General features: G+C 60.4%; 2 protein-coding genes across 2 annotated transcripts; both read left to right on the top strand.

The window, feature by feature from the left end:
- RNF40 (ring finger protein 40) lies at positions 1–13,623 on the top strand. Its single transcript, XM_045012958.1, has 20 exons — positions 1–131; positions 1,004–1,206; positions 1,453–1,620; positions 2,148–2,313; positions 2,564–2,797; positions 2,916–3,037; positions 3,208–3,354; positions 3,577–3,651; positions 4,958–5,077; positions 5,592–5,771; positions 6,049–6,184; positions 6,555–6,676; positions 7,288–7,721; positions 7,818–7,935; positions 8,933–9,082; positions 9,258–9,470; positions 10,888–11,013; positions 12,864–13,004; positions 13,095–13,196; positions 13,338–13,623. Exons 2-20 carry the CDS (start codon positions 1,075–1,077, stop codon positions 13,512–13,514), a joined length of 3,063 nt encoding a protein of 1,020 aa, XP_044868893.1. The 5' UTR covers positions 1–131; positions 1,004–1,074; the 3' UTR covers positions 13,515–13,623.
- Positions 13,623–27,890, top strand: LOC123368379 (zinc finger protein 345-like). Its single transcript, XM_045013143.1, has 4 exons — positions 13,623–15,741; positions 17,864–18,012; positions 18,996–20,244; positions 25,076–27,890. The coding sequence occupies exons 2-4, from the start codon at positions 17,874–17,876 to the stop codon at positions 25,716–25,718; spliced, it is 2,031 nt and encodes a 676-aa protein (XP_044869078.1). The 5' UTR covers positions 13,623–15,741; positions 17,864–17,873; the 3' UTR covers positions 25,719–27,890.
- The last annotated feature ends 106 nt before the right edge of the window (positions 27,891–27,996 follow it).

Raw genomic sequence — 27,996 nt, 5'->3', positions numbered from 1 at the left:
CCCTCGTCCCGCGCATGTGCAGCGCGAGGTAGGGGGAAGGTGGTGGGAGTGTCAGGTCAGCGCGTGCGCAGTGGGGTGGCTGGGGGGTGGGCCTGGCACGGGAAGCCGCTGGGAGTGGGAGCGCGAGGCAGGTGAGAGCCCGGCGATGAGGGTGACAGGTGGGGGTGGGGCAGGCAGTGGAAGTGGGAAGGGGGGAGAGGTGGGTGTTGGGGTGAGAAATGGGGTGGCGGTGGGGGAGGGGGAGAGGTTGGGGTTGGGGGGAGGGTGGCAAGAGGGGGGTGAGGTGGGGGCAGGCAGTGAAAGTGGCAAGGGGGAGGTTGGGGGAGGGTGGCAAGGGGGGACAGGTGGGGGTGGGATGAGAAGTGGGGTGGCGGTGGGGGAGGGGGTGAGAGGTGAGATGACAGGTGTGGGGGGGTAGGCAGTGAAAGGGGGAAGGGGGAAGGGGATTGGGATGAGAGGGGGAGGGGGTGACAGGTGTGGGGGGGTAGGCAGTGAAAGGGGGAAGGGGGTTGGGATGAGAGGGGGAGGGGGTGACAGGTGTGGGGGGTAGGCAGTGAAAGGGGGAAGGGGGTTGGGATGAGAGGGGGAGGGGGTGACAGGTGTGGGGGGTAGGCAGTGAAAGGGGGAAGGGGGTTGGGATGAGAAGGGGGAGGGGGTGACAGGTGTGGGGGGGTAGGCAGTGAAAGTGGGAGGGGGGTAGGGGGTTGGGATGAGGGGGGAAAGGGGTGACAGGTGGTGGTGGGGGTAGGCACTGAAAGTGGCAAGGGGGGAGAGGTGGGGATGGGGGGTTGGGATGGCATGGAGTGGGCTGAGAGTGGCATAGTGATAGCATTAAGGGTATACATGAGTTTGGGGGTTTAAGGGGTGTCATGGGGCTGGGGAGTTGAGGGCTTTGGGGATAGCAAAGGGAGATGGGAGGGGGTTGGGTAATAGTCCGGGGGATGTGGGGGGCAGATATGATAAGGGTAAAGAGGTACCTGACCCCTCTCTGTTTCCCTTCCAGGTGAGGCGCAACTCCTGGGCTGACCCCCCCTCCCCCCCCCGCTGCTGCCAGAGACCCCGGCCAACGGCGCCATGTCTGGGCCGGGGAGCAAGCGGGCGGCTGGGGATGGGGGATCAGGGCCTCCTGAGAAGAAATCCAACCGGGAGGAGAAGACGACCACTACCTTGATCGAACCCATCCGCCTGGGGGGCATCTCGTCCACGGTCAGTGCCTGGGGTGGGGACTGTTGGGGGCAAGGGGGGCATTTGGGGAGTTCAAGAGAAACTGGGAGCATGGAAGGGATTTGGGAACCCTGATTGGGCAGGTGGGGGTGGGAGGGATGCTGGGTGTAAGTTGGGGAGGGCAGGGTGTGGGGTTGGGAAGTGGATGGGGGTCCCTGGGGAGGAGGCAGCTGTGGGGGTGTGGCAGGGAGCCACTGCTGACCCCCCCCCGTTGCCCCTCCCCCCCAGGAGGAGATGGACCTGAAGGTGCTGCAGTTCAAGAACAAGAAGCTGGCAGAGCGGCTGGAGCAGCGCCAGGCCTTTGAGGACGAGCTGCGCGAGCGCATTGAGAAGCTGGAGAAGCGCCAGGCCACAGATGATGCCACTCTGCTCATTGTCAACCGTTACTGGAGCCAGGTGAGGCCCCTGCCCGTCCCCTGGCCATGGCCCTCTCCCCACGATCTCTCCTGCAGCCTCCCCCAACTCTGCATTCCACCCCCGGCCCTCCTCCCACCCCGGCCACAACCCTCTGGCCGTGCATTGCACTCCCTGTCACAATGCCTCATCTCCACCACGATACCCCTGCCACCCATTCCCCACCCAGCCTTGTTGCTTAGCATCATCTGCAACTGGAGAGCCGCCTCTCTGGACCCTCAGCATCTCTCCTAGCGACCACAACACGCTGCCTACGGTGAGACCTCGGCCTGCCGTTCTCTAGTGGGGTTGAGTGATTGGGGGCTGGGAGCCAGGACATCTGGGTTCTTAGCTCTGTTACCACAGTCTTCCTCTGTCCCTCCCAGAGACCTTCCTCCTGGATGTACGTCGCCCCCAGTCAGTGGATCCCCAAGAGCCGGGGGCGCAGGTGTTATTTCCTCTCCCAGGCCTGTGCTGGGCTGACCCCTCTCTTCCCCCACCCCCCTCCCCCAATCTCCATCTCCCCACAGCTGGATGAAAATGTGCAGGTCCTGCTGAGAGGCTATGATGGGGACTGTGAGCCCCCACCCCCTGCAGCCCCTTCTCCCCCCTCCGCAGAGGAACCCAGGCCAGAGTCAATGGGACCGGACCCCGAGAACACAGCCAGCCCTGGTACTGAGGGCCCAGATAGGACAGGTGAGCATGGGACAGGTGCCAGGCTGCAGGGGTCGCTGCGCTTGGGCAGGGGGGGTTCTGTGGCTTGGCAAGAGGGTGCCACTCTGGCAGGGGTTCAGCAGGGCGGGGGCACTCAGATGATGCCACTCTGCTCATTGTCAACCGTTACTGGAGCCAGGTGAGGCCCCTGCCCGTCCCCTGGCCATGGCTCTCCCCTCGCAGTGATCTCAACATAGCGCTAAACCCTTCTCTGTCCTCCCTACCACCACAGAAACAGCCCCACCTATTGTGGCCCCGTCTACCTCCTGGAAAGCTGGGGGGCTCCTGCTGAATGAGCCGGCCCTGTCATTCCTGGCCACGCTGGCCAGCAGCAGCAGTGAGGAGATTGAGCTGCAGCTGCAGGAACGCATGGAATTCTCCAAGGCTGCCGTGTCCCGTGTGGTCGAAGTCTCCAACAAGATCCACCGGCGCACGGAGGAGCTGTGCCAGAAGATCCACGCCCGTGGTGAGCCGAATGCCGGGGTTCCATCCTGGCCGTGGGAGCGGAGTGAGATCTAGGGGGTTAGAGTTGGGGTGCTGGGAGTCAGGACTCCTGGATTCTCAGAGGTGTGACTCCTTTTCAGCTGACTTAGACCAGCTGGATGAGGCGTTGAAGTCCTTGAACAAAGAGCTGATGAGAGAGAATCAGCGGCTGCAGGACTTGGCGATGCAGTTGCAGGAGAAACACCACAAGATCTCGCTGGAGGTATGAGCTGGTTCTCAGGGCAGAGGGGTGGGCGGGCTGGCTGGCTCAGGGGTAGGGAATGAGTCTCAGGGCCTTTCCCTTCTGGGGCACCGGCTCTGACCCCCAGGGTCGGGGCCTATCTGGCCTGGAGTGGATCCAGCCCCGCTCATCCGTCTCCCTTCCTGGCACAGTACACAGAGCTGCAGGACAAGGTGACATCGTCGGAGACCAAGGTGCTGGAGATGGAGACGACGGTGGAGGATCTGCAGTGGGACATCGAGAAGCTGCGCAAGCGCGAGCAGAAGCTCAACAAACACCTAGCTGAGGCGCTGGAGCAGGTAACCTGCCCCTGTGCCCAAGGCTTCCCTCTCCTCATCCTCCCAGGTCCCTTCCTGTGTCTCACTGCTCCCATCTGGCCCTGTTGCAGCTGGAGCCATAGTTTCTCTCTGCTGCCTGTATCTGGGTCCCACTCCCGCTCTCCCCCTCATCCCCTGTATCTGGGGCTCGCTGCAGGCCTGGTCGGTGAGGGAGTTGCTGACTTTCTTTCTGGCCTTTTGCAGCTGAACTCCGGTTACTACGTGTCTGGCAGTTCCGGGGGCTTCCAGGGCGGACAGATCACGCTCAGTATGCAGAAGGTGAGGGGGCTGGGGACTCGGGACGGGTGGGGATCTCTGGCACTTGGGCAGGTGGAGGTAAGGGTCCCAGTGGGTGGGGTCCCAGTGCAGAGCGGGGCGGGGGTCTCTGGGAATGGGATGGGGAAGTCCTGGTGCAGGGAGGGGTGGGAGAGTCTGACCCTGAGGTTGGGAAGAATCTTTATGCTGGGAGGGGCGGGGGTCATAGAATCATAGAATCTCAGGGTTGGAAGGGACCTCAGGAGGTCATCTAGTCCAACCCCCTGCTCAAAGCAGGACCAAACCCAACTAAATCATCCCAGCCAGGGCTTTGTCAAGCCTGACCTTAAAGACCTCTAAGGAAGGAGATTCCACCACCTCCCTAGGTAACCCATTCCAGTTCTTTACCACCCTACTAGTGAAAAAGTTTTTCCTAATGTCCAACCTAAACCTCCCCCTCTGCAACTTGAGACCATTAATCCTTGTTCTGTCATCTTCTACCACTGAGAACAGTCTAGATCCATCCTCTTTGGAACCCCCTTTCAGGTAGTTGAAAGCAGCTATCAAATTCCCCCTCATTCTTCTCTTCTGCAGACTAAACAATCCCAGTTCCCTCAGCCTCTCCTCATAAGTCATGTGCTCCAGCCCCCTAATCATTTTTGTTGCCCTCCGCTGGACTCTCTCCAATTTATCCACATCCTTCTTGTAGTGTGGGGCCCAAAACTGGACACAGTACTCCAAATGAGGCCTCACCAGTGCTGAGTAGAGGGGAATGATCACATCCCTCGATCTGCTGGAAATGCCCCTACTTATACAACCCAAAATGCCATTAGCCTTCTTGGCAACAAGGGCACACTGTTGACTCATATTCAGCTTTTCGTCCACCGTAACCCCTAGGTCCTTTTCTGCAGAACTGCTGCCCAGCCATTCGGTCCCTAGTCTGTAACAGTGCATGGGATTCTTCCGTCCTAAGTGCAGGACTCTGCACTTGTCCTTGTTGAACCTCATCATATTTCTTTTGGCCCAATCCTCTAATTTGTCTAGGTCCCTCTGTATCCTATCCCTACCCTCCAGCGTATCAACCACTCCTCCCAGTTTAGTGTCATCTGCAAACTTGCTGAGGGTGCAGTCCACACCATCCTCCAGATCGTTAATGAAGATATTGAATAAAACCGGCCCCAGCACCAACCGTCTCTGGGGTGGGGTCCTGGTGCAGGAAGGGGCGGGGTTGTGAGGATGGGGTCTCATGGCACATGTTGAGGCAGCCCCTGGATGGGGGTCTCGAGGTGGACGGGAGGCGGCCTGTGTCATCGGAACCCTGTGTCGGCAGTTCGAGATGCTGAACGCGGAGCTGGAGGAGAACCAGGAGCTGGCCAACAGCCGCATGGCTGAGCTGGAGAAGCTGCAGCAGGAGCTACAACAGGCTGTCAGGACCAATGAGAAGCTCAAGGTAACAAGGTGGAGGGCGGCGCCCCCTGGAGCCAGGCTGGGTAGTGGGGTCTGGCTGGGAGATGTGGAGGGCGGCAGGCTGGGCAGGGGGGCCTGGCCGGGATGGGTGGAGGGCAGCAACCCGGTGGCAGTCTGGGTGATGGAGCCTGGCTGGGAGGGGTGGAGGGCAGCCTCCCCTGGAGCCAGGCTGGGTGGTGGGGCCTGGCTGGGTGGGGTGGAGGGCAGCACCCTGGTGGCAGGCTGGGTGATGGAGCCTGGCCGGGAGGCGTGGAGGGCAGCACCCCCTGGAGCCAAGCTGGGTGGTGGGGCCTGGCCGGGAGGGGTGGAGGGCGGCAGGCTGGGCAGTGGGGCCGGCTGGAAGGGTGGAGAGGGCGCCCCGGTGCCAGGCTGGGCGATGGTGCTTGGGCAGCAGGGGTGGAGGGTGGCGCCCCCTGGTGCCAGGCGTGGGGGGAGATGTGGGGAGGCTGGCTGGGGTGGAGGGCAGTGCCTGTGGCAGTGACGCCCCGTGCCCTCAGGTGGCGCTGCGGTCGCTGCCCGAGGAGGCGGTGAAGGAGACCCTGGACTACAAGGTGCTGCAGTCACAGTTCTCGCTGCTCTACAACGAGAGCCTGCAGGTGAAGACCCAGCTGGACGAGGCGCGCGCCCTGCTGCTCACCACCAAGAACAGCCACCTGCGCCACATTGAGCACATGGAGGTGAGGCTGGGGGGAGGAGTCACAGTTGGGGCGGGGCCTCTTGGGCGGGGCCTGTGAGGGGAACGCGCCACACCTTATGTGCATCGGGTGGTTACTGTTCTGAAGGGCCTGTGCCAGGTCGGAGGGTACCATCTGTGGTGCAGCGCCTCATTGTATGGGGATGTACCACTCTGGCCGGGGGTGGAGGAGTGCATACCATGCTGCGTGCAGGGAAGCCGACTGGGGTTGGGGGAGAGATTCCTCCCCCGTCTCTCACCCTCCGCCCGCCCTGTTGCAGAGCGACGAGCTGAACCTGCAGAAGAAGCTGCGCACGGAGGTGATCCAGCTGGAGGACACGCTGGCCCAGGTGCGCAAGGAATACGAGATGCTGCGCATCGAGTTCGAGCAGAACCTGGCCGCCAATGAGCAAGCGGGTGAGAAAGAGACACTTCCCCGTGCCCGGCCCCGTGGTACGGCCCGGCATGGTGTATCGCCCGGCCTCGTGTGCAGCTCCGTGGTACGGCCCTGCGCGGAGTGCGCCCTTCCCCCACAGCAGTGCACTCTTGGCAATACCCCCGCCCTCACTCAGTGCAGCGAGCTTCCTCCCAGCGGTGCCCTGGTGCGGGCTGCTGCCCTGGCATTGCCTGCCAGGATCTCTGCGCTGCAGTGAGCTTTCTCTCCACCAGTGCCCTGCCACCTGCTCCCCATGGCAGATGCCCCCCATTCCTCAAATGCTCTCCTCCCCCCCACCCCGGTCCTGGGAAAGCAGGTTCCTTATCCCCGTGTGTAACCCTGCCCCCTCAGGTCCCATTAACCGGGAGATGCGCCACCTGATTAGCAGCCTCCAGAACCACAACCATCAGCTGAAAGGAGACGTGCAGCGATACAAGCGCAAGCTGCGTGAGGTGCAGGCTGAGATCAACAAGGTGAGAGATTCACTGGGGACGGTCCACTCTGGGGGAGGGGAGGGCTTGACTGGAGGAAGGACAGGAAGGGATCCATTTGGGGATCTGCTTGGCATAGAGGCAGCATTTAGGGATCTGTTTTGCAGGGAGGGGTGGTGTTCAGGGATCTGCTCAAGAGGTAGAAGGGATCCACTCAGGAAGGGGCAGGTGGCATTTAGGGATCTGCTCTGAAGGGCAGAGAGGTATCCACTTGAAGTGAGGGGCTGCATTTAGAGATCCATTTGGGGTGGGGAAGGATCTGCTCTAGGGGAGGGGCTTACTTAAGGATCCATTTGAGTGGCCACAAGGGATCTGTGGGGTGCAGGGTTTAGGGATTGGCTTGGGGGGGCGGGGAGGGCTCGGTGGGGGAGGTGCGGGGTTTGGAGATCAGCTTGCGGGGGCAGGGAGGGATCGGTGGAGGAGGGGCAGGGTTTGGGGATCGGCTTCGGGGGGCCCGCGAGGGCTCGGTGGGGGAGGTGCGGGGTTTAGGGATCAGCTTGGGGGGTGGTGGAGAGGGATCTGTGGGGGAGGTGCAGGGTTTAGGGATCTGCAGCCCTGGGGTCTCACTCCCCCTCTCCCTCTCCCTTTCCCAGATCCGGATGCAGTCGAGCGGCTTCCCCTGCGGCTCAGCTGTTCTGCCCCCTGCACCTGGGCCGGAGGAGCCGGTGGGCGTGGCCCCGGCCGTGGTGGTGAAGGAGGAGGAGGGGGGCGCGCCTGCCCTAGAGGTGAAGAAGGAGCCGAAGGAGGCAGTGGTGGCTGTGGTGAAGAAGGAGGAGGTAGCACCTCTGCCCGAAGGGGGGGTGAAGAAGGAGGAGGAGGAGCCGCTCCCACCAGCTCCCCAGCCGCCGCCCCCGCCTCGCATCAAGGAGCCGCCGGAGCGCCCCAAGGGGAGCCGCGGGGGGGACCGGGAGCGCTCGCGGGACCGCGACAGGGACGGCTCGGCACGCGAGCGCGACCGGCAGAAGAGCAGCGATGACCCCAAGAAGAAGGACTCAGACCTGCTCAAGCAGCTGCGCATTGAGCTCAAGTGAGAGAGCCCCGGCGTCCGGGGGGAGGGGGAGGGAGCTGGGGGTGGTCCCAGGCTGGCTGTGGTGTGCAGGGCCCTGATTCCTCTCCCCACCAGGAAGGCCCAGGAGAGCCAGAAGGAGATGAAGCTGCTGCTGGACATGTACAAATCAGCCCCCAAGGAGCAGCGGGACAAGGTGCAGCTCATGGCTGCCGAGAAGAAGACCAAGGCCGAGGTGAGTGAGACCCTCGCGGGGTGGGGGGTCTGGAGGGTGGGTCTATGGGTAGGATGCAGATTGAGGGGTAGGGTCTGCCTCACTCTCTGTATGGGCGGATATGGGCCAGTGACCCCCGTCTTTCTGCACCCAGCAGGCAGAGGAGCTGAGGGGGTGGTGGTTATAGGGCTGACACACCATATCTCTATCTCTTGCAGGTGGAGGAGCTGGGGATAGTTAGGGGGCTCTGACCCCCATCTCTCTGCCCCCCTGCAGGTGGAGGAGCTGGGGGGGTGGTTATGGGGCTGTGACCCCCGTCTCTCTGCCCCCTGCCGATGGAGGAGCTGGGGGTAGTTAGGGGGCTCTGACCCCCATCTCTCTGCCCCCTGCAGGTGGAGGAGCTGGGGGTAGTTAGGGGGCTCTGACCCCCATCTCTCTGCCCCCTGAAGGTGGAGGAGCTGGGGGGTGGTTATGGGGCTGTGATCCCCGTGTCTCTGCCTCCTGCCGATGGAGGAGCTGGGGGTGGTAATGGGGCTGTGACCCCTGTCTCTCTGCCCCCTGCAGGTGGAGGAGCTGGGGGGTGGTAATGGGGCTGTGACCCCTGTCTCTCTGCCCCCTGCAGGTGGAGGAGCTGGGGGGTGGTAATGGGGCTGTGACCCCGTCTCTCTGCCCCCTGCAGGTGGAGGAGCTGGGGGGTGGTAATGGGGCTGTGACCCCCGTCTCTCTGCCCCCTGCCAATGGAGGAGCTGGGGATAGTTATGGGGCTGTGACCCCCGTCTCTCTGCCCCCTGCAGGTGGAGGAGCTGGGGGGTGGTAATGGGGCTGTGACCCCTGTCTCTCTGCCCCGTGCAGGAGCTGGGGGGTGGTAATGGGGCTGTGACCCCGTCTCTCTGCCCCCTGCCAATGGAGGAGCTGGGGATAGTTATGGGGCTGTGACCCCCGTCTCTCTGCCCCCTGCAGGTGGAGGAGCTGGGGGGTGGTAATGGGGCTGTGACCCCCGTCTCTCTGCCCCCTGCAGGTGGAGGAGCTGCGAGGGCGGGTGCGGGAGCTGGAGGAGAAGGAGAAGAAGGAGAGCAAGAAGATGGCGGACGAGGATGCCCTGCGCAAGATCAAGCTGGCGGAGGAGCAGATTGAGCACCTGCAGAAGAAACTGGCTGCTACCAAGCAGGTACCGGGATGAGGGGGCTGGGGGTGGTTAGTGGTGGGAGGTTCCCCTGAATGGGGTGGGACGGGGAGATCTGGCAGGGTTGGGGAGGGCTCCGGGGGTGGGGCTGGGCAATCTGGCAGAAAGGACTTGGCAGGGGAGGGGGTCCAGGCCCCCCTGACCTCATGCCCCGCCGCAGGAGGAGGAGGCCCTGCTGTCGGAGATGGACGTGACGGGCCAGGCCTTCGAGGACATGCAGGAGCAGAACATGCGCCTCATGCAGCAGCTGCGTGAGAAGGACGATGCCAACTTCAAGCTCATGTCCGAGCGGATCAAGTCCAACCAGATCCACAAGCTGCTGCGTGAGGAGAAGGACGAGCTGGCCGATCAGGTGCTGGCCCTCAAGTCACAGGTAGGGGGCACTGCAGGGAGTGGGATGGGGGGCTCAGTAGTAGGGTTGCCAACTGTTTAATCACACAAACCCAAACACCCTTCCCCGAGGCCCCACCCTGCTCACTCCGTCCCCTGTCCCCCACCCTCGCTCATTGTCACCAGGCTGGGACAGGGGCTTGGGGTGCAGGAGGGGGTGTGGGGTGGAAGCTCTGGGAGGGATTTTGGGTGCTGGAAGGGGCTCAGAGCCAGGCTTGGGGTGCGGGAGGGGGCTCAGGGCTGAGGCAGGGGATTGGGGTGTGGGAGGGGGTGAGGGGTGCAGGCTCTGGGAGGGGGCTCAGGGCTGAGGCAGGGGCTTGGGGTGCAGGAGGGGGTGTGGGGTGGAAGCTCTGGGAGGGATTTTGGGTGCTGGAAGGGGCTCAGAGCCAGGCCAGGGGCTTGGGGTGTGGGAGGGGGCTCAGGGCTGGGGCAGGGGATTGGGGTGTGGGAGGGGGTGAGGGGTGCAGGCTCTGGGAGGGAATTTGGATGCAGGATGGGGCTGGGACAGAGGCTTGGGCAGGGGGTTGGGGTGGAGGAGGGGGTGTGGGGTGCTGGTTCTGGGAGGGGGCTCAGGGCTGAGGCAGGGGCTTGGGGTGTAGGAGGGGGTGTGAGGTGCTGGCTCTGGGAGGGGGCTCAGGGCTGAGGCAGGGGCTTGGGGTGGAGGAGGGGGTGTGGGGTGCTGGCTCTGGGAGGGGGCTGAGGCAGGGGCTTGGGGTGCGGGAGGGGGTGTGGACTCTTGCATGGCAGCACTTACCTTGGACGGCTCCCAGTGGGCAGCACAGCGGGGCTAAGGCAGGCTCCCTGCCTGCCCTGTCCCTGTGCCACTCCCGGAAGCAGCCGGCATGTCCCTGTGGGAGTGGGGGGGACACCAGGGGGCTCTGTGCTCTGCCCCTGCCTGCAGGCACAGCCCATGCAGCTCCCATTGGCTGCAGTTCCTGGCCAATGGGAGCTGAGGAGTCGGCGCTCGGGGCAGGGGTAGCGCCCGGAGACCCCCTGCTCCCCCCCTCCAGGGGCCGCAGGGACATGCCGGCTGCTTCCGGGAGCGGTGCGGGGCCAAGGCAGGCAGGGAGCCTCCCTTAGCCCCGCTGTGCCACTGGACCTTTAACGGCCTAAAGTCTCCCTGTTTGGCTTCAGTAGTGTCCAGGAAATTGAGCCTGATTCCGAGAGATTCCCGGCAAAACCGGGCGGGTTGCCAACCCTAGCTCAGTAGGGGGCGCTCTCCCCTCCCAGGCAGCGTGTGCCTCAGTGCGGCGCTAGGGGGCTCTGGGCTGCACAGAGCCGGATGGGGGTTCAGCAGGGTGGGGTTCAGTAGGGGGCGCTCTCCCCCGGCAGGCGGGGGCGGGGGCAGTGGCTGGCTGCGAGTCGGCCGGCCGTGCTCTCCTGACCCGGCCGCGTTGCAGGTGGATGCCCAGCTGCTGGTGGTGCAGAAGCTGGAGGAGAAGGAGCGGGTGCTGCAGGGGAACCTGGGCACAGTGGAGAAGGAACTGACCCTTCGTAGCCAGGCCCTCGAGCTCAACAAGAGGAAGGTGAGTTGGGGGGCAGGGCTGGGGACCTGGGTGGGGGGGTTGATGAGGGGCATCCGTGGCGGGGGCGGCTCCTTTGGATCCACAGGGCTAGTTCACAGGAGAACCCTTATTTCTTGGCTAAGCCTTGAAGTTGGCATTTTCCTAGGGGGAGCTCCACAGCTCTCCGGGGCTGGGCCTAAGGGCTCCGGCCCCCCTTCTTCCCACAGCAGGTCCGCCTGAGGTCAGGCGCCAGCTCCGAGCCCTTTGCCCTGTCGGGAGCCACGCGGCCTGTTGCAGCCAATTTAGCACCCGTTGGGTAGCTGGGACCCAGCGTCGGAGAGGGTTTGGGTCCACACCCAGAGCCATGCTCCGGTCAGCGTCCCTCCTAGCCGGACACCCGTCGTCCATCTCCTTGAGCTCTGTGCATGTGTGTGTGAGCCCAGATCTTCGCTCTGCTGCCTCCGCCCGGCCTTCTCCCGCTCAAGGGTCCCTCTGCTTCTTGGTCTGTTGTTGGGGTTCCTGTTCATAGGTGTGGATCCCAGGGTACCTGATCGCATCCCAGATGCTTGGCCAGGCCTCATTCCCCTCTCCCCTAGGAGTCATCTGCCTGGTTCCGCTCAGCGGGTGGGGAAACTGAGTCACACATGTTGGTTATAAAAATATGACAAATATCCCCACATTTGTTGGGGATGCTGCTGGAGGGACGCTCACAGCATCGGGATGAGCTCTGTGGCTGGAGCCCTACTATGGGGGGGAAACTGGCAGTGCTGTGGGCTGTTCCCCAGTGGGAGTATAGGTGCCGGCTCCGTGGGTGCTCCGGGGCTGGGGCACCCATGGAGAAAAATTAGTGGGTGCTGAGCACCCACCTGCAGCTCCCCGTGGCCCGGTCCGGCCCCGCCCCCCTGCTCCACCTCACCTCCGCCTCCTCTGCGAGCGCTTCGCTGCATCCTGCTTCTCCCCCCTCCCTCCCAGCGCGTGTGCCGCGAAACTGTTTCGTGGGGGTAGGGGGGGAGGAGTAGGGTGCCCAGATGTCCCGATTTTATAGGGACAGTCCTGATTTTGGGGTCTTTTTCTTAATATAGGCTCCTATTATGCCCCCACCCCCTGTCCCAATTTTTCACACTTGCTGTCTGGTCACCCTAGGGAGGAAGGGGAACACGGTGCACTGGGGGAAGATGCGGGGCTGGGGCAGGGATTTGGGGAAGGAGTTGGAATGGGGGCAGGGCCAGGGGTGGGGAAAGGGTGCGGGCGGGGTCAGGGGCGGGGGGTGGGGCACAGTGCAAACTCCCACCGGTGCCGGAGAAAGTTGGCGCCTATGACTGGGGCGAATCTTTCTAAGGTGTTTCACTGCACATGCTGCAGCTTTTCTTAAAGGAATCAGAGATCGTTACACGTCTATCCTAGCTTTTAGATCTAATTGGAATAGAATTAATTAGTTATTGTCTGTCATTTTTTTTCTCTCTTTTTCCACTTCCCCTTCTCTTCTTAATTTGATTTTATGCTGGCCACATTAGACTGTTAGACCCCAATCCTGCAGGCTCCTGAAACATCGTACAAGATTCCAACCCTCCTTACCATTTTCACCGTGAATAGGATCACTCTGGAGCTGACTGTCATTTATACTAGTCCCCTTTAACCACTTTGGAAGTGTAAAGGGGCCTTAAAATGGGTATAAATATAATTGAACTTACACCACTTTTAATGTAATTTAATTTGACACCCACTTTACACTGAATGGTGCAAAATGGCCTTTGTGTCAAAGAGAATCCGTTTCCGGTATTTATTGTTTCCATTACATCATTTGTATGTATCAGTTCTCGGGCACTGTTCAGGGGGAAGCTCACAGTGATTGACATTCCCTCCTCCCACAGGCGGTGGAAGCGGCCCAGCTGGCCGAGGACCTGAAGGTGCAGCAGGAGCACGTGCAGTGCAAGCTGAAGGAGATCCAGGCCTGCATGGCCGAGAACCGCGCTGCCAAGGAGAAGGAGTCCTTCAACCTCAAGAGGGCCCAGGTAGGGGGTAGGGGCCTGTGGGTCATACTGCGGGGAGGGGCAGGGGAGGGCCTGGGCCCCTTTACTGACTGGATCTTCCCTGCCCCCCAGGAGGACATCTCCCGGCTGCGGCGCAAGCTGGAGAAGCAGAAGAAGGTGGAGGTGTACGCCGACGCTGACGAGATACTGCAGGAGGAGATCAAGGAGTACAAGGTGGGCAGTGGGCAGCTGGGGGAGGAGAGGGAAGCCTGGCACTGGGTGGTGGGGGGCTGTGCTCGGGTTCTGGGGGTGGGGGGAAGGGACACCCCCCCCCCCACACACACTAACAGGGTCTGTGCCCTCCCCGCTCCCCAGGCCAAGCTGACCTGTCCCTGCTGCAACACACGCAAGAAGGATGCGGTGCTCACCAAGTGCTTCCACGTCTTCTGCTTTGACTGCGTCAAGACGCGCTATGACACCCGGCAGCGCAAGTGCCCCAAGTGCAACGCTGCCTTCGGCGCCAACGACTTCCACCGAATCTACATCAGCTGAGCGTCTGCAGTCCCCCTTCCCACCCCCTCCCCTAGCCCTCCGTTCCGCAGGTCCCCCCTCCAGGATCCACACGGCGGTCCCCTCCCTCCTGCCCTCTGCCAGCCGCTCAGCAGGTTTCACTTGACCCATCCCTATGGATCCCACCCAAGTGATGCCTGATCCCCTGAGGATCTGCTCCTCGCAGCTCTCTGGATCCTCCCCCACTCTGGGTTCTGCCGGGGTCTGCTCCCCTGGGGCTGGTCTCCTCCTGCTAATATTTGAACCTCGGTGAGAGCCCCGTTGTGCCGAGAGGATGCCCTTGGGGGTGAAGGGTCTCAAGGCAGCAGCTGACTGTGTGTGTGGGGGCCGGGGGGGATGGGAGGATGGGGACTATTCATTCTATTTGGATTTTATTTTATTTTTAAATACTATGTTTGGTTATGTGGGAAATAAAAATTGGAGAGTCCCACTGGGGCCAGATCCTCCAGCCTGGGAGTGTCTGTATCGGTGCTTGGGGAGGGGAATGGTGGAGGACCCCAAACACGGGGCTGTGGATCACACAGGAGGCTTTTACGGTACATTTACGAAAGTTTGTCTGGCTCTATTATCCGTAAATCCATGGTGTTGGTATTAATTACATTGCTTTCCTTTATTAATGGAGTCCCCCATCAGCTGATCTATTCTCTTCAGTGGGATTGAGGTTAGGCTGACAGGCCTATGATTATCCAGGTCATCTTGTTTACCCTTTTAAAATATTGGCAAAACTTGTGTGTGTGGTCAGCCAGGGCACTGCCAGGCGGCAGCTCGCAGCTTTCAGGCTCCGGGGGAATGGGAAAGGGGTGTCCCCTTTTCTAACCTGTCACCCAGCACTGGAGAGTTAAGAGCTGCTGAGCTGAGATGGAAGGGTTGTCCCATGACCCCAGAGCCTTCATCCACCCAGTGAAATTTAAGGGGAATGCTGCATCCCGTCACCCTCTTTGCTGCCATGATGGCTGAGAGGGGCTGGGGTGGAGACCCTGTCCTGGGGCTGGGGCTGCTTCATTCATGTGGCCCTGCTCCCCTCCCAGAGCTGGGGATAGAGTCATAAAAACGTAGAACTGGAAGGGACTTTGGTAGCTCATCCAGTCCCATGCACTGAGGCACTTCAGGTATTATCTAGACCGTTCCAGACAGGTGTGTGTCCAGCTTATTCTTAAAACTCTCCAATGACCGAGATTCCACACGCTCCCTTGGTAACCTGTTCCCGTGCTTAACTACCCTGACAGGATGCTTTTCCTAATATCTAACCTCAGTCTCCCTTGCTGCAGTGTAAGCCCATTAATCTTGTCCTGTCCTTAGTGTGTAAGGACAACAATTTGTCACCCTTCTCTTTGTAACAACCTCTTACATACTTGAAGACAGTTGTCATGGCTCCCTTCAGTCTTCTCTTCTCCAGAAAAACTCCGTTTTTTCAGTTGTTTTCTAGACCTTTAATCATTTTTGTTGCTGTCTGTGTAGGTGAAGTCCCTCATCACCGCTAAGGTCTGGTCTCCACTACAGACTTCTAGCGGTATAACTTCATCGCTCAGGGGTGTGAAAAAGCCACACCTGTGAGCCACACAGTTACACCAACCTAACCTGCCGTCTGCACAGCGCTATGGCAGCAGGAGAGCTTCTTCCGTCAACATAGTTACCACCTTTTGGGGAGGTAGAATTACTATGCCGAAGGAAGAGCTCTTTCCTGTCATCTTAGAGCGTCTTCAAGTGCTACACTGGTGCAGCATTTTAAGTGGATGTTTGCCCTGAGGCTTGTGTTTGGGATGATTTTGTTAGTTGTTTAAAAAAAGCCTCATCCACCTCTTGATGGTCCCTCGTAGACCCCTACCATGACCTTACCCGTATATTTTCCTTTTATCCTTTCTCAGAGCCTTTCAGCAGTCTGCCTCCCTTCTCTTTCAATCCCAATGTAAGTGTATACGTCTTGGATAGTCAAGACAACACCTCCTCCCTTTGTCCCCTACCTGTCCTTCCTGAACAAGCTGGCCCCATCTATACCGCTATTCCAGTCATGTCAATTGTCCCACCAAGTCACTGTGATGTCAGTGGTGGCCTAAGTGTGATTATTCACTAATAGTTTTAGTTCTTCCTGTTTATTCTCCATACTTCTAGCATTAGTATACAGCCATCCAGGAACCCAGGAGTCTCGGCTCCCAGCCCCCCTGATCTAAGCCACTAGACCCAGAGCCGAGGCGTCCTTGAGCAACAGAAGGAGAGTGACCAAAGCTCTGCTCCTAGTCTCCAGCTGGTCTCAGTGGGGCTGGTTTCTGCTGTTCCATGAACCCCCAGGGGCTGTGGATGAAAAGTCCAGGACTGACCCAGGTGTCAGGGGCCAGGCGCATGCAATTGGGGCCAGCCCTGACTGTGAGGGGAGAGCGCCCCCTACTGAGCCCCCACTGCGCGGCACGGTGCCGCCTTAGCCTCACACTGGGGCCAGCCCGGACTGTGAGGTCCCCTCCTGCGCCCTCACCCCGCTCCAAGCCGGATCCGGTGACCCTGCTGCGCGCTGGGGGTGCAAGTAGCCCCGGGTTTCAGGGCACGTGCTAATGCCCCCTGGCTCTCCGCTGGGCTGGGGGCAATCGCAGCCCCCACCCCCACCCCCCATGGGGCGATTCCTAGGCGAGATCAGGAACTGTTGCAAGGAGGGGACAGAATAAGGCGGGGACCTTCCTGTTCCCAGCAATCCCCCCGGCTTGTGCTGTGTGGTGTGTGCGCCTGGCAGCGGGGAGGGGAGCGCACAAAGAGACCCGCTGCCGGCCGCGGGGCCGCGTCTCCGGCTGCAGCCCCGGCCCCGGGCGGGGATCGCCCCGGCCGGGCGCCGAGCTGGGGCGGGAGACAGCAGCCGAGGCAGGAAATCGCTGCCCGCGGTGAGGAGGGGATCGGAGCCGAAGGGGGCTGGGACTGGACAGACACCGCCGCCCCCAGGCAGCTCCGGGGCAGCGGCGTGGTGGGGCTGGGGAAAGGGTAGGTGCTAAGCCCAGGTGATCTGGCCACGGGGGTCCCCGGGAGCAGAGGGGAGAGCGCTGCGAGGGTTGCAAAGCCCCCCCCCCCACCCGGCACAGCCCCCGGGGCGTGCGGCCCTAATTCCAGCTGGAAATTGTACAGGAGCCGTGTTTCAATAACTCCCCCCCGGCCTGTACTGAACGGGGCAGAAATGGAACCCAGGAGTCCAGGGTGTGGGGGGTGTCTGGGTGCTTAATCTTCTCCCCCGCCCTCCTGGTCCCAGTGATTTCTGTGTTGATGGTGTTCGTCTCCTGGAATTGGCATGTGTGTTGGGGGTAGCAGGGTCGGGGCTGGCTGAAGGTTTGAGCACCCAGGGGGATGGTTTGAGAGAGGTGCCTGAGCTGGAAGGGGCAGCCCAACAACTTTGACATGTTACATGTCATCATTAGGTTTCAGAGTCGATGCCCCCATTGAGAAGAGTGGAGGCAATTCATGCCTTTCAGGGCAAGTCTATGCTACGATATCAAGTCGATTGAATCGGTTTTACACGTCCACACTAGGCTCCTTGTGTCGGCGGCGCGCATCCTCACCAGGAGCTTATTAGCTACCAGTGTGGGGCATTGGGTGTTGGTTTCTGAAAGGCAGCAAGGGTCGATGTCAGTAACACAGTTTTTACACGGACACTGTGTTGACTTAACTACATTGACTTAAGCGCTACGCCTTCGCGGAGGTGGAGTTATTAAGTCGGTGCAGTGGGCGAGTTACATCGGTGGGAGCTACATTTTAGAGTAGACGCTTACAGAGCCAGTTCGATGTAAGCTGCCTTACATCAGCCTACCTGTGTCGTGTAGCCCGGGCCTCAGAGTGATCAGTTCAGGCTTTCTGCAGACTCAGGCAGATGTTGGGTCATGTTCTCCTGATTTTCTGCGCACCTGTGACAGCTAGAAATATGTTTTTTCCCCTTGGTGAAAACTGAAGTTCTGCTGCTAATTGTGCATTTTGGGCACTTAGTACATGTCTCTTCCTATCTCTGGTTTCATCTTATTCTGTGCCTAGCCTTTCGCAGTTCAGAAGTGATGAAATGAAAACCTTTAGCATGGAAAACTCATTGAGACCAACAGCTGCTTTCTAGGGCCAGATAATGCCCCGGGGCAGGTGTGGAGCATTCTGTGGCATGTGGAAGTGGAATCAGCTGGGAATAAAGCATCGTCTTGTGGTTGTAAATTGTCCCAATGCCAACTATCGGGCTGGGGGGTGTTGAGTGACGGTGCCATGATTAGGTCCCCTCTTAATTAAGCTCTTGGCTAAGGGGCCCTCTGGAAGTGGGGTGCTAACAGTGGATGGCACCAGAATGAGAAGGGGAAACCTAACAGTGTGTTTGAATTCAGCAGCTCGCTCCACATGACTGGGATCATGCCTGGCCCTGCACCAGGGTTCCCCGACCCGGCCAGGATCTCCCGGCTAGAGCGAGGGGAAGAGCCCAGGGTCCCGGATCTCCAGGGCTCCGAGGAAAGGGAGATCCCGAGAGGTGCCCGCGCAGGTGAGGAATGAATGACACGGGCTTAGGGACTGGGAGTGAAGGGAAAAGCTGGTTTCCCAGCAAAGCCATTGGGAGCCCCCCCCCCCAGTTCTGTTTTCCACTCCCCCATCCCTTTTGCCCTCTCCCATTCCTGTTACTGTGTGACCCCATCCACAGGCATGAGGAACACGCCCAGCAGTGGCTCCAACTCCTGCACCCTGTGGGGCCAGGTGCCCCCCTCTGCATCCCCCAGTGCTCAGCACTGCCTCTTTCTGCTCCCCCCATGACAGCTGGGGAACCCCAAGGGCCACTGAGGATCCTAAAATCTCCCCAGCAGCATCTCCCTGAGCAACACCCCCCCCCCCCCAATTCTGTTTCCATAGAGATGGGATGGGGAGATGTGGAAGGGGCTAGACCCCCATCACTATGGATACAGGTGGGTAGGGACCTCTAGGCTCCATCTCTGTAGTTACTGAGGTGCGGGGGCAGGGCGATATATGTTCTAGGCCCCATCTCTGTGGTATGGGCAGGCCAGGGAGCAGAGCCAGCTCCCCAGGCCTGTGCCAGCCCTGGCATCTCTCTGGGCACAGCTGGGATCTGCCCTGCCAGAGGGAGGGTCCCTTTGCTGCAGTTCAGCTGGGACCACTTCCCAGCACAGCCCCAGCACACAGGCCAGAGAGGAGAGATCCTGTGGGGTTGGGATCTCGGGGGCGTAGCATCACCCTGCACATACCCATCAGCTACGGGGCCGGGGGCGGGGTCTCCCATCCGTCAGCCAAACGGACCAGACCCTGCGTAGCAGGGGAGAGTAGAGCAGACCAGATCCCACTGTGAGTTGGCAGGGCAGCAGTTGTGGGGCCCCTGCGGCAGCTGGGCCATTGGGGCAGACGTGGCCTCTCCTCTTCTGTCCTGCGAAGGGTTGGGGGGATTCAGCTATCTGCCCATCAGGTTTTCTGTCTCCCTTGGCCAGGGAATGAGCCCTGTCTGGATTCTGTGTCTCCTAGCATGCGCCAGGACGGAGGAGAATCCCCAGCGGGAAGGGCCTGCAGGAACGGAGTCTTACGGCAGCCCCAAGCAGGGGGAGGGCCGGCCCGACTGGGAGACAGTGTGCGAGAGCCCCTTGCAGGAGATCCTGGTGCACCAGCGCACCCACATGGGTGAGAAGCCCTACAAATGCCCCGAGTGCGGGAAGAGCTTCCACCAGAGCTCCCACCTCATCCGGCACCAGCGCATCCACACCGGGGAGCGCCCCTACAAATGCGGCGAGTGCGGCAAGGCCTTCAGCCAGAGCTCGCTGCTGACCCGCCACCAGCGCACCCACACCGGGGAGAGACCCTACAAATGCACCGACTGCGGGAAGAGCTTCAGCCGCGGCTCCAACCTCAGCCAGCACCAGCGCATCCACACCGGGGAGCGCCCCTACAAATGCACCGAGTGCGGGAAGAGCTTCACGCTCAGCTCCCACCTGATCCGCCACCAGCGCACGCACACGGGCGAGCGGCCCTACAAATGCGGCGAGTGCGGCAAGGCCTTCGCCGAGAGCTCCCACCTGCGCCAGCACCGCCGCACCCACCGCTGCGAGCCGCCCTACAAGTGCCCCGACTGCGGGCGCGCCTTCGCCCTGAGCCTGGACTTTGTGCAGCACGTGCGGGAGCACACGGAGCGCCGCCCCTACCGCTGCGGGGCCTGCGGACGTTGCTTCCCCCTCAGCTCGGCCCTCTCGCAGCACCGCAAGAGCCACCACCGCCCCCCGGCCGCCCCCAAGGCCCACCCGTGCGGGGTGTGCGGGAAGGTGTTCGGGAAGAGTTCGCATCTGGTGACCCACCGGCGGGTGCACACGGGCGAGAAGCCCTTCGCCTGTGCGGAGTGCGGGCGCGGCTTCAGTCAGAGCGCCGACCTGGCGAAGCACCGGCGCACCCACACCGGCGAGCGGCCCTACCGCTGCCCCGAGTGCGGCAAGAGCTTCAGCGTCTCCTCCACCCTGGTCAAGCACCAGCGCAGCCACAAGGGGGAGCGGCCCTACCCCTGCCCTGAGTGTGGCAAGTGCTTCAGCCAGAGCTCCAACCTCATGCAGCACCAGCGCAGCCACCGCGGGCACCGGCCCTACCACTGCACCGAGTGCGGCAAGGCCTTCGCCCAGAGCTCGGCCCTCCTGCAGCACCACCGCACCCACACCGGTGAGAAGCCCTTCGCCTGCCTTCAGTGTGGCAAAGCCTTCAGCCTCAGCTCCAACCTGCGGCAGCACCGGCGCACGCACCGCGAAGACACCGGCCCTGCCTGGGGAGTGGCTGCAGGAGCTGGCCCACTCGGACACATCCAGAAATACCTCGGCTGACCAGGAGGGGACACGGGAACCCCATGGGGGTGTCCCTGGGAGGGGATTTAGAACAGGGAGAGGGCTGAGAACCGGGACTCCTGGGTTCCCTGGGGGTAGAGTCTAGTGGTTAGAGCAGGGGCTGGGAGTCAGGACACTTGGGTTCTTTCCCTGGCTCTGGAAAAGGAGTGTGGTCCAGGGGTGAGAGAGGGGGCAGGGAGTCAGGACTCCTGGGTTTTCATCCTGGCTCTGGGAGGAGAGGGGGGTCTAGTGGTGGGTTGGGAGACAGGACTCCTGGGTTCTACCCCTGGCTCTGACACTTGCTTTTGTGCTCTTGGGTGAGTCTTTTCCCCTGTCTCTGCCTTAGTGCCTCATCCGGGAAAAGGGGATGGTGCTGCATGCTGACCTGCCTTTGGGTAAGCGCTTTGGGATCTAGGCTGAAAAGTGTTGATATGGGAACTCAGCAAGATACATGGCTCATCCGAAGAGAATCGGAATGGAATGAGGGTGGGGACGGATGGGTTATTTCAAATTCATGTGGAGGGTGGGGGAGGAGGTTTGGGTCGGGGTGTGGACTCAGTGGAAGAAGACGTTTTGGGGGAACATTGGAGAAAGAAGGATCCAAGTTTCTCCCCGGTGCCCTGGGAATCCCATCCACGCTGGAGCTGGGGACAAAGTGCCCCAGTTAGGGGGCCTCTCCTGCTCTTCCACCCCACACTCTGCATGGATCATTAACTCTTGCAGGCCCATCCTGTCCCCTATTGCCTGTGCCCATCCTGGGGGCCGGGGGGAGGGAGGGGGGGGAACGACACCATCCCTTCACTCTCCAGAATCTGGCTGCCTCTGGACCACGCTCTCTGCTCCTTCCCCCTTTCACAGGGGGTTCAGGAGCTGTGGGCGTGTGAGACTGCTGGGTACCAGAGAGGCTGGACAAATGGACACACCCAGACAGGGGGCAGCCTGCCTCCTTCTCTCCAGCACCGGGCTTCTCTCTTTGCAGCGCATGGAGCTGCATGTTCAGGAGCCCAGTGACACCTGAGGAACATCCCCTCCTGGCCTGGAGCAGCCAGAGAGCTTCCCAGAAGTCAGTCTGGTCCCAGCCCAAACTCTGTTCCCAACAGGTGCCTGGATCCTGCTCCCCTGCTGGATTTTGTGACCGATTGAGTCTCTTGTTGTGTTAGCAGGTTGTACCTATAGGAAATAAACTCCCTTCCCCTGTGATTTGCCCGTGTCTGTGCTGTGTACCCCATCTTGGGGGACAGAATGGCCCTGGACGTGTTGCCGTGCTGCCAGAGAAGCTCAGAAGCTGCTTGGGCTCCCAGATGGGCTAGGAGGCTCCCAGTTCTGTGGTGGGGTCCGGACTATACCAAGAGAGACCTCAGCGAGACCTCCCAGACTAACCCCTCTCCAGGATTCTAAACCATAGAGACTCCTGGGAGATCTCCCACATTCCAGAATGGAATCTCCTCCAGGATTCTAAACCATAGAGACCCCTGGCAGCTCTACCAGAGCGTAACCCCATCAGGACTCCAAATCATAGAGACCCTTGCGAATCCTCCCCCAGCGTAATCCCTTCAAGGGGATAAGCAACTCTCAGCAGCCCTCCCAGACTCCTTCAGGATTCTAAACCATAGAGATGCTTGGAAGACGTCCCAGAGTGTAACCCCTGCAGGAGACCAAATAATAGAGACTCCCCAAGAATGCTCCTAGATTGTAACACCCTCCAGGGCACTGTACTCTCTGGAGCAGTGTTTCTCAACGACCAGCCTGTGGATCAGCGCTGGTCCCTGAGATCTCCCTAACACAGTTTAGGAAGCAGCTAGCTGGTCCCTGGTATCAAAAAGCTTGAAAATACCTAGATCAGTGCAGGTGCTAGCCCATTGGGGGCCCAAAGCAGGAATATTTTTGACTCCTTCTAATACTAAAACAAGCAAATAGGGGTCCCCCTTAAGCTGCTTGGGGCCCTAAGCAATTGCTCAGTCTGCTTATGCCTAGCACCAGCTCTGCCCTAGATCATAATGCTCCCCAACCCATAACCATAGAGATATGGATAGTGACATGGCTAGATTGGTACTACATAGGTGGTCGCTCTGGCCATATTTCTGTGGCAAGGCTGGCAGAGAAAACTGTATCTCTATGGTTATTAGACTCCTGGAGGGTGCCTGGAAGACTCACCATAGAGACCCTGCCCTAGAGTTTCTCTCAGCTGGCCTACAGCCCTGGACAATGCCAGTGCACGGGGTGACATAATGGATAGAGTGGACCAATGCAGGCAGCCACTCTTAGCTACATCTCTATGGCCTCAGGGTGGCTGTGGGGGATCAGTGCTCTGTGGCATGGGTGGCCAACCTGTGGCTCCGGAGCCACATGCGGCTCTTCATAAGTTAATATGCGGCTCCTTGTATAGGCACCAACTCTGGGGCTGGAGCTACAGGTGCCAACTTTCCAATATGCCAGGGGTGCTCACTGCTCACCCCTGGCTTTGCCACAGGCCCTGCTCCCACTCCACCCCTTCCCGCCCCCTCCTCTGAGCCTGCCATGCCCTTGCTCCTCCCCTCCCCCGAGTCTCCTGCACACCACAAAACAGCTGATCGGGAGGTGCTGATCCGCATGATTGCTGATGAGTGGGAGGCGCGGGGTGGGGAGCTGATGGGGGGCTGCTGACGTATTACTGTGGTTCTTTGGCAATGTACATTGGTACATTCTGGCTCCTCAGGCTCAGGTTGGCCACCCCTGATCTATGGTCAGGGAGCCCTTGGGGGGAGGGAGAGTGGGGGAAGGGGTTGGGCGGGGTGGACAGAGCCAACCAGAAATGACGGTTGGGGGGAATGATGCGGGTGGGAGGGGGAAGGAATCTATATTATGTAGATAAGTCAACACAGATTAATCCAACATGTCACTGCTATTGCATACTTCTCATGAGATGCCTGGATCTCTGGTCCCACAGACAAGGGACTGGCCTGGGGATGTTGGTTTGCCTCCACAGTCTCCTGGGGAGAGATGGAAACATCAGACAGGGCAGGGCAGAATCCCCTCCCCCAGTGTTGCCAGCTCTCATGATTTTTCATGAGTCTCATGCTAATTATTTTTCCTTAAAGCCCCAGCTCCTGGAGTCAAGTGAAGATGTGATAATTCCAGCCTTCATTCTGAAAGAAAAATGTGACCCCCGCGCAGCCTAAAGGCTCACAGAGCAGAAGGCAAAGAGAAAGAACCCTAAATCTATTCTTTTTACCTACTCTCATGATTTTGGGTGAGCCTGATGCTCCTTGGCTGCCTCCTGCTGAAGTTTAGCAGGGGACTTCCCCAGCCTGGTTATGCTTCAAACACCCAAAGAAAAGATCCTCTGTTGCATTATGAGTGGGTGTAACAGACCCCAACCAGCAGGGGACAGCATCCCCTAGAGGGGAAAGGCCCCATGTCCCTTTCCCTGGGCCAGCCCTGGCTGGGGCTGGATCAGAGCTAGTGCCCCTGATGTGGCCTTTGGCCAGTCACTTGGTTCTCAGTTCTGCCTCCTGGAGCTCCCTCTCCCTGCCAGGCTAACGGGAAAGTTACAGCTCCCCACCTCCATCATGAATATGCAAGAGGAGGTGGGCCAGCAATCTCCCAAGCGGCCAACCCTGCCCATGGTGCATTGCAAAGGGAAACTGCATTTCCCAGAGTCCCTTGCAAAGGGGACAGACCTAAGAGTGGGACCGGCTCCCAGCCCCAGCCCGTTCCCACCCCCTTAGTTCCTGCCCAGAGCGGCAGGTGCTGAGCGGGGTCCCTGCCCCGGGGGTTCCAGGCGCCGGTGGGGCTCGAGGCGGGGGCTCCCGGGAGGAGTGGGGGCTCCTGGACAAGGGCAGAGGCGGCTCTACAGGGACGTCATGCAGGAGAATTACCAGACTCTGATCTCGCTGGGTGAGGCACCGCTGCCCCTTGGGGATCAGGAGCTGATGTAGTGGGAAGCCCTGGACAGCTTCGGCTCAGGGATCTTCCCCGCTTAGATTTCTGGGGGATCAGCCCTGCAGCCCCAGGCCCAGCAGCTCAGGGACCGTCACCCCACAGTGCGGATCCCGTGTCCCCCCAGCAGAGAGCGGGGCCCGGGTTAAAGCCAGGGCGTGTTCTCCATACTGAGACCTCAGGGGAAATTTAACCAAGCCCGTCTCGCCTGTTTCCTTCCCCCCCAGCAGGATTCCCTGTCCCTGACCCGACCGTGACCTCCCGGATGGAGCAAGAGGAAGAGCCGAGGGTCCCGGATCTCCAGGGCTCCGAGGAAAGGGAGACCTCGAGAGGCGCCCACACAGGTGAGGAATGAGTGACGCCGGCTCAGAGACTGTCCAGGAGTGAAGGGAACAGCTGGGATCCCAGCAAAGCCAGCGGGAGCCCCCCAGTTCTGTCTCCACTTGCTCAGTGTCATCCCCAGCAGGAGCCCTCCCCTCTCCCAGCCTTTCTCTGAGTGCTCAGCTGGGCCGTTGGGGCAGCCCCGGCCCCTCCTCTCCCCTCAGGGAAGGGTTTGGGGGATTCGCTTCCTGCTCATCAGGTTTTCTGCTCAGCGACAACCCCCCGCCCTCTCCCCGGCACCGGGAATGAGCCCCGGCTGGATTCTCTCTCTCTCCCAGCAGGTGCCGGGATGGAGAAGGAGAATCCTCAGCAGGCAGGGCCTGTGGGAGCGGAGCCACACAGGACTCCCGAGCAGGGGCAGTCTCAGGGTGAGACAGGCCGGCCCTACCAGTGCCCCGAGTGCGGGAAGAGTTTTGCCCGCAGCACCCTCCTGATCCGGCACCAGCGGATCCACACGGGCGAAAAGCCCTACAAGTGCGGGGAGTGCGGGAAGAGCTTCTACCAGAGCTCCAACCTGGCGCAGCACTGGCGCACCCACACCGAGGAGAAACCCTACAGCTGCCCTGACTGTGGGCGCGGCTTCCGCCACAACGCCCACCTGGCGCAGCACCGGCGCACCCACACCGGCGAACGCCCCTTCCCCTGTGCCCAGTGCGGCAAGACCTTCAGCCAGCGCTCCAACCTGCTGCAGCACCGGCGCACCCACACCGGCGAGCGCCCCTTTGTCTGCACCCACTGCGGGAAGGGCTTCGGTGACAGCTCCAACCTGCTGCAGCACCTGCGCACCCACACGCCGGAGAGACCCTATCAGTGCCCCGAGTGCGGGCGCAGCTTCCGCCACGGCAAGCACCTGACCCAGCACCGCTCCCTGCACACGGGCCAGAAATCCCACTGCTGCCCTGACTGCGGGAAGGGCTTCAACTGGAGCTCCCACCTCGCCCAGCACCGGCGCATCCACACCGGGGAGCGGCCCTACCAGTGCCCCCAGTGCGGGAAGGCGTTCACCCAGAGATCCAACCTGCTGCAGCACCAGGCCCTCCATCGCCCTGCCCAGGACCTGGCTGAGCAGCTGCAGATGAGCCCTGTGGCTTAGGAACGGCTGGGGTCAGAGGTCATGCCAGAGAGGAGGGAGACCCCCCTCCCAGCATGGGATACCTGGGGTTAAAGGTTTGACAATGTCTGACACCTAGGACTCCCCCACAGCATGGACACGCCAACTAGACCCCACTCGGACGTGCTGCCAGGGAATGGGGGGGTGAATTAAACAGGCTCCCAGAGGGGAGTTATTTGCTGGAGTGGGGAGCTGGGGACTTTATTAATAAAGGGTGTAAAGTAAGAGTGTGTGTGCAGCACTGCCCCCTGCTGGAGGGAATTGGTTGTGTGTGTGTGCAGCACTGCCCTCTACTGGAGGGAATCAGTCCTGTGTGTGCAGCACTGCTCCTTGCTGGAGGGATGTGGGGCTTTCTGGATGTGGGGCTGTGTGTGTGTGTGTGTGCGTGTGCGTGTGTGTGCGCGCACGCAGGCATAACACTGCCCCCTGCTGGAGAGAAGCAGTCATGTGTGCACACATGCACAGCGCTGCCCCCTGCTGGAGGGATTTGGGGCTTTGTGTGTGTATCCCTGCTGCCCCCTAGTGGAGTAAATGAGCCCAGGTACCTGTGTGATTCTGTATGTGGGAATATAAGACACTTTCCCCCCCATCACAAACCCCTTCCTATCAACCCACGTGAAATCCAGATGGTAAGAAAAACAGTTTTTGTCCCAGAGGGAACACGAGCCTCAAGGCAAGGAAGAGAGCCCTCTCTGCACTCTGTGGCGCAGCCCTCCCAGAGCCAGGGCACCCGTCCCTTGCTCTAATCCACTAGCCCCCAGTCTCCTCCCAGGGCCAGGGACTGACCTGGGGGTGCTGGGAGCCATTGAACCAAACTAAACCCTGTATATGATGGAAATCACTTCAAGTCAGCCCACACGCCCCTAGTTCCAGCACTCTCAGCCCAGCTCTCCCCCAGGGTGTGACAGACAGGCGTTCAGAGCAGCTGCATGGCTCTGACAGAGCCACTGTGATTTCACACAGTGGAGGGCCCCTGTTTGGGGGATCCCCCATGGAGACATCTCACTCCAATTGCAGGGCGGGCCAGAGAGATGCAAATCCTTCCCCTCCACCTGGTAAGCTCCCAGAGTCATTTCAGACCTGGTCTGTTCTTCAGTGTAAATGTGATAATGCCTGGGAATTGTCCCCTTGCCTGAAATCAGTCACCCTGAGCACTGGCTTTCCTCATTTGCTCCACGTGCAGCACCTGGCACAACGGGGGCTCGATATCTGGGTCTGTACAGTGCCTGGCACAATGGCAGCTCCAATCTTGGTCAGGGCCTGACTGAAGTGGGGGAAGAGGTGAGGGTTGGGACCCAGCTGGGGGGGCTTGTTGGAGCGGGAGGTGAGGGAGCCGGCAGGGTGTCCGGTGCAGGCTACATAAGTAGCAAAGCACACGCCCCTCTACCTGATAGTGATTAAAGAATCCTCTCTGCCCCGTGTCGGGGGCTGCCAGCTGTTCCCTGTGGGCTGGCACCTGTTCTCTGATATGTGGCACACTCCCCTCTGGCGGCTGGCCTGTGTAGTGGATAACAGCCCACTGATGCTACCAGCAAAGGGGTGACTCCTTTCAGAGCTCAGGGCTGATGGGCATGGGCAGTAGTCAAGAGAGAATAACAACCTGCTACTGCTGCTTGGCTCAAACAGGAGAGAGCCGAGTTAGGCTGTCCTCCCAAAGGCTTTGAATTCATTAGTGCTGGCGACTGCGGTACATGGACGATAACAGTTTACTATGGCAGCCTGCAGGTGGCATTACTGCACTCAAGTGGCAGCATGTTGTGATGTAGAAGGGAAGGCCATGGGTTTGAATCCCAGTCAGGGCTGTTCTGCTGTGTGCTGCCTGCCCTTGTTGATGTTAGGGGGTGCTCAGTGCTGCTTCAAATGGGGTTCTAGGCACCCCTGAGTAGCAGCCATGCTGGCCTCAGGCTGTTGGGGCAGGTTTGTAGAGCTCTGAGCCTGGCCACCTGCACATCCTGGAGGCCCAGCATCCTGGCTGTCTGCTGGGGAGGGAGGTAGCTCTTTCTCTATCCCCATACACCCCCTGTATCTATCTCTAGCCCCATGCACTACCTCCGCTATCCTCATACCCCCAATCCATAAGAACAGCCATACTGAGTCACACCAAAGGTCCATCTAGCCCTGTGTCCTATCTTCCGCCAGTGCCAGGTGCCCCAGAGGGAATGATCCGAACAGGTAACCATCAAGTGATCCATCCCCTGTTGCTCATTCTCAGCTTCTGGCAAACAGAGGCTAGGGACACCATCCTGGCTGATAGCAATTG

The sequence above is a fragment of the Mauremys mutica genome, chromosome 4 (assembly GCF_020497125.1).
Source record: "Mauremys mutica isolate MM-2020 ecotype Southern chromosome 4, ASM2049712v1, whole genome shotgun sequence".
Lineage (NCBI taxonomy): Eukaryota > Metazoa > Chordata > Testudines > Geoemydidae > Mauremys > Mauremys mutica.
This window is presented reverse-complemented; position numbering and strand designations above follow the sequence as displayed.